The following is a 9,657-nucleotide window of genomic DNA, read 5'->3' as shown; positions in this document are numbered from 1 at the left end:
GAAAATTGAACTTTACAGCAGAACTGTAAGAATTAGTAATCTTTGTTGCTTTTATAATCTCAAGAATGTAGCAATTTGGTTTAGTGCAAATAAAACTGTTTAAATTTACCTCCTAAAAATCAACCATTTACTTCGTTTTTCCTCTTTCCAAAACCTTCAAGAAATGATAGTTCAACCTTTGAATGAATGATGCTGGTGCTGAAAACAAATTTACTGAAGACATCTTGCAATGGCCACATGATTCCAGTATTTTGCTGTAGAATTCAATTTGAAGGTGAGAAAAAAATGAAAATAAGTTACCATGCACTGTACAATAAATTGCAAAAAGTTCAAATATCGTTTTTGTTTTTATCAAATACATGCTGAATTACATTAATGTACTCCCAAGCCATGTTGCAAAATCCTTTTCAACATGCTTGAAAAAAAGTTCTTAAACAATATTTTTCTCAAATAATTCAGAAATGCAGAACAATCTGCAATCCTGAACCAAATGTGGGGCATAAGAGAGTAATAAGTCAAAAGGTAGCCATTTTAGATTATGATGATCATCCTGGGAGGTGGAGGGGAAAAAGAGCAAAAGGAAGAAGAGAGACTGGGAGGAGAGATAGAGAAAGGAGGAGGTAAAAGATGTGTACAATTTGCACATTATGTTGAACTTTACAAGGCTTGTACCTTTTACATTTAAATAAATTTAATATATTACACTTATTTCTTGTCACATAAACAGAATTTTAAATATTTGCTAGAAATTATTTTTTTTATTTTTAATATACGTCTGCAAAAATACAGACCATGACTGGTTTAAAGAATGATAAACGTGGTGTGTCTTTGTATCACCCTGTTGCATTCTCTTCCCTTTAAAACCATGCACTAGTGAAATTTATTTTTAAAAATAATATAAACTGTTGAAAATGGCTGATTTATTCTTTTGTTTTTTGTTTTTTTTTTTGCAAGTTGCAGCCCCAAGAAAATAATTTAAGTGTTCAGCTAAATCTGTGTCCATGCAAAAAAGTTTCTTTAATTTCATACAGTACAGTATATCCACAGAATTTATTTTTCAGAGAGTCCATCACATCTGGGGTTTCACTGTATCTATAGCTGGAGGTATGAAGCCCACCACTTGAAGTCTTGAACCTTTCCAGTATGAAGAGTTTTCAGATCTCAAGTAACTGTTTCAAATGACAGTTGACTTTTCCAGCATCCTTGCATTCTTCTTTTCTTCCAATGTCTGCAAATCCACTGACTTGTAACATGGCTTCATGGGAGGTTAACTCCATTTCTGTGGCATAACCAAGCTTTAGGGAGGGAGGGCAGATAAATAAAGAAACAGGAGCAACAAAATAGATATGCCATTGAAAAGGACTTTTGTTGCATGAAACAGATTGATTCTTTTAGTTTAGTCCATGGCTTCAGATTGGACCAAAACTGAGTGTCCCTGAACTCCAAACCTATCAGTTCTTCATGACTTCAGTCCTTCACCTGAGGGCCTTCTGTAGGGCACAATGTGTGCAACTTCCTTGAGAACACAGGATCGCGTTGTAGCCCTAGAAACAGGCTCAGAAGACACAACATTAAGCATGCAGTGTTACCAGGGTTTGCGACCTGTAATTTTATTTTTTTTGTAACGCTGGTTGCTATGACAACAGTTTCACAGACGCTATGAGCGAGCATACGAAGGTCCTGTTGAACTTTCAAGAGATGATTGGGAAGCTCTTCTGGTGAGAGGAGCTAAAGTTGGGTCTACTAGGGAAGAAGGAGGGAAGAGTTTGAACCACCCAATCACCATGTTGGACAGGTCCAGTTCGTCTAAAAGTATCTGTGCCACTCCCATAAAGGATTTGTGATCCATACGTCCATAGTCTCCCCAAACAATTATCTGTTAGCAAAGGAAACACAAGAAAATAGAAAAAAAAATCAGCAACAATAACAAGAGCTTCAGTCTGATTCTTCAGATGCCTCCACTTAATTCTATGTAGTAAAGAATTAAATATTCCACTGCTGATATAGTTCAGTGTATATTACTGATATAGTTCAGCTTATATTACCACAATGCAGAGGCACTAATGAGCAGGGCAGTAACTGAGCAGTTATCTATTATACTAAGAAAGCTGAGTGAGATAAGGAGCACATTGTAGTACAGACAAAATAATCTACAACTGACTTTTGTCTAGCACTTTCTACTTGGTAGTCATCAATAGGTGTGTTACTGTGCTATTTTGGTAATCAACAAGTCTTTGAAACGGTAGAACTTGCCAAATTACGCATGAAAGATTTTTGAAAATCATTCAGTGGGAACTGAATAGGTGGCATTCTCAGATTCAGAAGAGTATTGATGCAAATTACCTGTAAAACTTTTCCTTGGGGACTTTCTTCAAATGATAGAAGTTGCTGATAAAGCGGTTCCAGCGTTTTTCTTGCTACCTTTGTTTTCTTTTTGGCTATGCAGACTCCATTTTCTAATAGATACACCTTTACATATGGTGCTGAGAAGGGAAGAAAAATAAATCTAAATTTTTGCATAAAAGATGCAATGTTCTATCACCATATGCTAAAATCTGCCTTTTACCAGATACATAACATATATAATAAGTCTCCACAAGCAGTATTAACATTTATTAACATGCGAAACATCCATGCGTTTTCTTTACCCCCCCCCCCCCCAAAAAAAAAGAAAAAATAATATCCAGATTTTGACCTTGAAAAATCAGGTATTCCTATCTATAGCATCACTTTACTGTACAGTATGCAAAATAGGCTTGTTAAGTAAATGAATGACTTGCATTGAGTTTGGTGAGATCTGGATCAATGCTCCAAATTGTTAGTAATTTAAAATAATCTACTAGGTGAAAATTAGTGAAGAAACGACTCTGACACAATTTCTATTTTGGCAGAAGAGCTTGCTAGAAGTATTAATATATCGTCCTTTCCACAGAGTGTTATAGGACATCAGATTATAAAAAAAGGACTAAGTTATCTACTAGTCTACTTTGCAGAGTAGATACCTATTCCACACCTCTTGTTGATTCCCTCTTCACTTCCCTCAAAGTTCACATTGCTAAGACTTTTCTACCTTACCTGGCAGTGTCTTTGAACCTGGTTTTACAACAAGGCCACGGGCTCGGATAATTTCTACTTCCAATTGTCCTTTTTTGTCCATCATTCCCACCTGGATATCTCCTAGAGAACACACACACACACACACACAAAAAAGGATGAATATTCAATGACTTGTATCTTCTGCAACCTACCAATAAGTATGATCCAGATGTGAACACTTTTAGATAACTTAATACCTATTCTCTTCACTACTATTTATATTAGTAAACAATAAAAAAAAAAAACTTTAATAACTCCTCATCTCCCTTTTCCTGTGCCTCTATTACTTCAAATTAAATTCTATATATCTGTCTCAAGAATTTCAGAGAAATAAAGGCAGCAAGGGAATTAGTACAAAGCTGCTCTATGAAATTGCTTGGAATCTCTTCACCCTGCCTCTAGTTTAAGAAAAGGTATGAAAAAATACTTCTGCATGTAAAAAGTCTGTAAGAACAATAATAAATACTTTGCACCTAAATTCCCATTTTTATTCAATACTAGCCAAGTACTTCAGAGAAAAAATAGGTCTCAGCCACATTTCAAAGATGGAAAACTGAAGAAGAACAGATTAAAGACTGAATTTTTCAAACCACCTTTTTACTTTTGAATATCCTAATGAGTATCCAAAATTATTTTCAGCTAGGGCTCAGGTTATAGTGCTGGTCCTAACTGACTTGTTCAAAACCTCATGGGAAATCCTTATTTAAAGAACTGGAACCTAGATAATTTCTGTGTTCTAATTACCAGACCCAGTAGTTTATTTTATATCTATAGGGCAAAAATGCTTACCCATTGATGGTGTTGCCAAAGTCTGTCGCCCTACGAGCTGGGCAGGACCAAGACCATCCAGAAAATCACTGAACTGGCTATCTGCAGCCAACCTCACACCAGGGAAAATCAAACTGAAAAAGAATGTTGGAAATAAATAAGTAAAATCAGTAAATACTCTTGATCTTGCCTTTTGCTTTGTTTTCTAGATGTTTTGCCTTTATCAGTTATAATTCTGGTAATACTGCTTACAAGGAACTTATTTACACTGACAAGATAACAAAATAATTACTGTAATTGTCAAAACTTCCTGGTGTTCAACATGTAGTAATTCAGCCTCCAGCATATAATCACTTGAGCAGGTGAAGGAAGTGCTAATCCTCACTGATTCTAACTTCCACAGTGTTATTATTGCGTCATGCTCTCTTTTCCCAATATATCAAAGGCCTCTTAATTACTGTAGTATTAATAGGAGATCAGTTCAATAAGGTATTAATACATGCCCTTACCAGTACTTTAGTTACATGAAGGTAAAATTTCTCATGCTTCTCAGTCAACATCAACTCAATGGCTGAATGTCAAAAGTATCCAGTGAAATAAATATATTAGACGGAACACTGGTCACTATTATTAAAAGCACCTTTTAAAATTATCATTCATTATATATGTCATATATTATGTCTTGGGGAATGACATATATTCAATAATGGAAATTAAATTCATCATGGAAAATGACCAAAGTACCTCAAAATTCAGATTCTTGCCATAAATTCTATGCGACCAAATAAAGGTCAACAATTACTAAGAAAAACAATCTGGTCAATAACTGCTTGAGAAAAACAGTAGTCTTCTAGATGATCAATTAAAAGAAAAGGTCGAAAAAACTAGTGAGATTTGTAATGACCAACCATAAATAAACGTCCATCTCAAGTGCATACAGCACATTGACCAGGACTTTTGAGATGTATCATCCAGTAAAGGTATATTGTCCAATGCTGGAAATACCACTAAAACAATCTATCCACAATAAGACTTGTCTGGCCAGTGCCTCGGACATACCACTCAGAGGTCCATAACTTTTATGAAAAGCATATGGGACATTAAAATACATGACAGTCTCATACTTCCACACAGATGGAGTTGGAGAGAGACTTTTTTTTGGCTACAGGAGAAAACTTAGGCTTGGTCTTTGAGCAGTGTATCAATAACACTAGCTTGTGGAAGGGATTTTGACTGAACATGACCTACAGCATTCACCTCACTTTTGTCTAACCATCAGTTTTGTGCAGAAACGACAGGTGACCACGATAGTAACTGCTGCTTACTTTCCCTCGGAGCTGTAGCTGTTCATGCTCCCATCCGTCGACTCGCGGCTGGCCTGACGGGTCATCCAGTTCCTCATCTCCACGGCCAGCCCCGTCTCAGTGCTCCTCTGGACGGTGCTCCGCAGCTTCTTACCCCCTGCCTCTGTGGAGACAAAACAGAGGTCTCCATCGCACCGTGCCACCCTAGCTGGTCCTGCAGGGCACCGCTCCACGCCGCAGCAGCAGTCGAAGCCAGAAATCACTGACCTGTACCGAGTCTTCCATTAAAAAATATCAGTATTTTATTAATAAGCAAGCAGACAGAACACTCATCATAAATACCTGTTGAGATACCTTAGTCCTGTCACTACCAGCTATTCAGACACAATACACAAGTCTGCCTGTGGAGGTAACCAGATTTACACCAGCCGTAATCTAGTCTGCTTAAAATACGTTTCCTATGGATGAACACATCCCTTCTAGGGATTCAATTAGAGTGCTGCCATTATGTCAAAACCTGCAGTGTCTCAGGAATGTTTTAATCCAGCTGAATTATTGGATTTAAGAATATTTGGTCATTATCTGCTTGCAGACATCAAGCTACAGACATCCATTAGTGAGGACAGTAAACAACAAATCAAGGACCCTTCCCATCCCCTAAAAAGTACCATAGTGACCCTTATGCACAATATGAAACTTTATTTCCATCTCCAAGAGTAACATTTTTTGTATCCATTTGCATAGCTTAATTTTAGTTGTAAAAACAGCAAAGTGAGAGATAGCTGGGTACTGGATAAGGGAAAAGTACTCAAAACTTAGTAAAGGAGAAAAAAAAATAAAAGAACTGAATATAGTATTAGTTTAGTGTCAGAATTTTGATCAAGACCTCAGACGGAAAATGTATTAAAATTCCAGAAAACAAAAATCAAGAACTGCATAAAGCCTCAGTTTTTCTTTCATGAATAAGACAGTCACTCCACATCATTTCTGATTTTAATTATTCCCTGCAATAGTGCAGGGAATGCAGTATTCCAATTTCATTTACCTATTCAATGGATAAAACCCCCTCACAATAATGTGTGATATACTGATTACAGAGTAATAACTCTAAATATACATGACACCAAATGATACCAGATTTTTTAATCCACTTGATGCACTGAGTGGGCAGAAATATCCAAGATCCTGGAACATCTAGGACCTTGTCCTCTTCTGCAGTCTTTTGTAGACTGCTGTCCTTTCAGCTCCTCTGGCTCATCCCACACCAGAGGGCAGAACAGCAAGGAGGGATACATGTCAGGTAAAGAACATGGGGATTTTCGAGAAGTGGGAAACAGATACCTCAAATACCTTGAAAACCCACTGGCCCCATCAAAAAATGTTTAATAACTTTTCAGTAGCATTTAGCTGTCGTGAGACATGATGCGTATCAGCATCATGAATGGTTCATTCACGCCTTGTAGTCATGTTAGAAGTCACATGACTTCTATACATTCCTTAATACCACAACTTTTAATCAGTACAATATAAATAAAAGTAAGAAAAACAATTTTGCTGTAGATTTTCACCTTGCCCCTTAGGTACCATCCATTAATTTGGTACCTACACAGAAAGAAATCATTTTTTTACTCTGTCAAAGCTAGTTCTGAAAATACCCATTATTATCTGGAGCAATAAATTCATATATAAAATAAAATACAAGGCTAACATGACATATGGAAAATGAAGGGCAGAAGTCAACAATTGGGTTGTATTGTTCCAACTGTCTGCTCTTCTATTTTTTATATTAAACTAATGAAAGCTGGCAGCTGACTTCCAACATTGGTCCAACATTGGTCTAAAATCCAATCATTCAGATCAAAGAAACATTACTGCAAAACTGCCTGGAAAAAATGTGCCATTGTCTTGTAGAGAAGGTACACAGTGTTACAGCTGAATCTGAAAGGTACGCGGCTCCCGAAGCTCCACGCTCCATTCACCAAAGTATTGTTACAGGATGTCACCCTTCCGATGTTAAGAGCTCTTTTGATTACTTAGTATTCATTCTTGTTAAATGGTGGTAATTTTCATTTCATTCTTGTAAACATGAATTATACAAATTTAACAGAACGACTCCATCTTACATGATTCTTCAAGTTTTTGTACCATATTTCAAAGATTTTTGGGGTTGGGATAAATATGAGTTTGACTATATGGTACATGAAAGAGTATTACAGTAACCTTTATTACTTAGCAAGGCAGATTTTTTCTCTGAATTATAATTTAAATTTTGTATCTGCCTTTGCAATACCAAAACATTCATAGAAAAAAAATCAACACATCTGTTGCATATCAATTTACTGAGAAATTAAGGCACAACTAGTGTAATTGCCATTCAAGTCTTCATAGAGACACGTGTTTCACCAGCTGTTCTTTGCATCCCTTTGCACCAGTGTTCCTTTCCCACATTCACATTAATTGAAATAAGTGCTCTGGTTCGCAGGAAGACAAGCCAACAGCTGAGAAGATGCAACTTTGTTAGGGAATGAAAGCTGAACATTAAGTATAAATGCAGGTGATAAACAGGAATTATTTGGACCCTAACGCTGAATTTAAGGAGGGTCCAAAAGAGCCAATGTGAACAACAATTTTCAAGTTTTCAGCAGAAAATGGCACAGCTCTCTGATGGCCTCAAAAGAGGAAGATCTGACCTTTCGGCAGTAAGGCTGATGTTAGCACGATGCTAATCATAATGTTGATGCTTCTTGAAATAAGAACTGAAGATTTTAACAGCAAAATGGCATTTTGAAACAGAAGCTCAGAAAAAGCCTCAGCTCACAGACATGACTCCAGAGCTGCCGTTTAGAGATGAGTATTCTTTCAGATTAAGCTTGGCTAAACTAATATGTAATAATAGACACGAGAAATGCTTAAACGTGATTTCACAATACTACCACTACTTTGGTCCCTGGAAAAACATAACAAACCAAATCACAGAGTTTCTCAAGCAATTTAGATGCAAAAATGGTATTTATATGATTCATAGTTCATGTTTCATAAGTTCAGCATTAAAATACTTAAAAGGTTGCAAGCAGTAATAAAAATGTGAAGCATTCTCAGCTCAAAGAAAGTCTTCGGTAGCACACTTACAAGCTGTAGCTGGTGGAAGACCTGGCTGAAGGTCTTACTGCTCCAGTAAATTCAAACTGTTTCCCCTCATCCTTACCTAGAAATTAGAATACCCTCAGCTGTGTTGATTCAACTACTTGTGTGTCTGCCCTCTTTACCAGATCTAGCCCAAAAGTAACCAACCAACAACACTTTTAGAAGTTGTTCTTCTTCTAAGACCGATCATTTCATAAAACCAGTTCTGAAATCATACATTTTAAAGATCCCAAATGAAATGATGCTGCTCTCTAGCTAGATCAGTAACTTGAGGGTGCATCTGCCTTACACAAAAGTAAACACGGAACTGGTGCCAGTGTAAAGGTGGCAATCTGGATTCGTAATCATCAAGTACTTACACATATACACTCACTTCACACAGTTTTTAACTTCTCCCAATGAAAGGATGAGGAAATGAGAGGATTAGTAGCGTATTTTGTTAAGTATGCTGCTGACCACCTACTCTGAAAATAAATTTCCTCATAATTTACTGAACTCTAATAAAGAACATTGAGAATGTTCTCCAAATTAGCATAATCTAATTGCCCTAGAAAGAAGAAATTTCTCTTAAGTCGCCAGCAAAAATATGGAATGCATTATCTGAAAAACACTAGTTCAGATTCTTATGGCTATATTGAATGGAGTGGAATAAATTACCAGAAATAATTGCTCTGGCATTTATGAAAGCACATTCATTCTTACAGTTAATCACGTTGGTAATTTAACTAATATGGTTACTGCAAATAGACTCTACAGGCCGTATTTTCTAAATGACTTGTGGATTTATTTGCTCCCATAACGAGGAGTGCAAATCGCTTGGAAATGAAGGGTGCAGCACTCCTGATGTGATCTTCCATACCAGATGAGGGCAAGCTGAAGACTGCAGTGAGCACAACAGATTAGCTTCTGTGATCTGGGATCCAGCCAGATGATAACTGCCTCTGCTGGGGGAATGCACAAGGTCTCAGCTTGCTGTCGGCAAGTGTCTGCTAGGAGAGCCCCAGGAGAGGACACTGCTGGTGCAGGCAGAGGCCAGCTGGTTATGCTGGTCCCCATGTGGTATGTGAGCTCTCGGTTGGACTCTCATGGAGTACAAAGCAGCTGTGGCTTCAGAAACACACTTGAGCGCTTGAAGTGCCACTTCCCACCAAACAAAAATGGTTGAGTAAAAACTGATTCATTTTTTTCATCTGAACTCAGGAGTTAGATCCACAAAGAGCATGAAGTGACTATTTTCCAAGAGCAAAACTCTCTAAGTATCTGGAGACCTGCTCTGGGCACATGAAGAACAGGTTAGATAAAATTATCAGAGAGTCTAAGAACACCTGAGCCTACCTAAGAGAAG

At 37.2% G+C, this 9,657-nt stretch overlaps 1 protein-coding gene across 30 annotated transcripts in view; it reads right to left on the bottom strand.

The window, feature by feature from the left end:
• Positions 1 to 1,594: 1,594 nt before the first annotated feature.
• Positions 1,595 to 9,657, bottom strand: part of RIMS2 (regulating synaptic membrane exocytosis 2) — a 446,419-nt gene continuing 438,356 nt past the window's right edge. For all 30 annotated transcript variants that reach the window (XM_032181320.1, XM_032181323.1, XM_032181321.1 and 27 more), the window contains 5 exons: positions 5,190 to 5,331; positions 3,886 to 3,998; positions 3,076 to 3,177; positions 2,344 to 2,483; positions 1,595 to 1,876 (listed from right to left, as the gene is read on the bottom strand). In XM_032181320.1, the coding sequence (XP_032037211.1) occupies positions 1,658 to 1,876; positions 2,344 to 2,483; positions 3,076 to 3,177; positions 3,886 to 3,998; positions 5,190 to 5,331 (716 nt within the window). In that variant the 3' untranslated portion in view covers positions 1,595 to 1,657. The remainder of the gene's footprint in view (positions 1,877 to 2,343; positions 2,484 to 3,075; positions 3,178 to 3,885; positions 3,999 to 5,189; positions 5,332 to 9,657) is intronic.

The sequence above is a fragment of the Aythya fuligula genome, chromosome 2 (assembly GCF_009819795.1).
Source record: "Aythya fuligula isolate bAytFul2 chromosome 2, bAytFul2.pri, whole genome shotgun sequence".
Lineage (NCBI taxonomy): Eukaryota > Metazoa > Chordata > Aves > Anseriformes > Anatidae > Aythya > Aythya fuligula.
The sequence above is the reverse complement of the archived record's forward strand: the minus strand, read 5'-3'. Positions and strand labels throughout refer to the sequence as shown.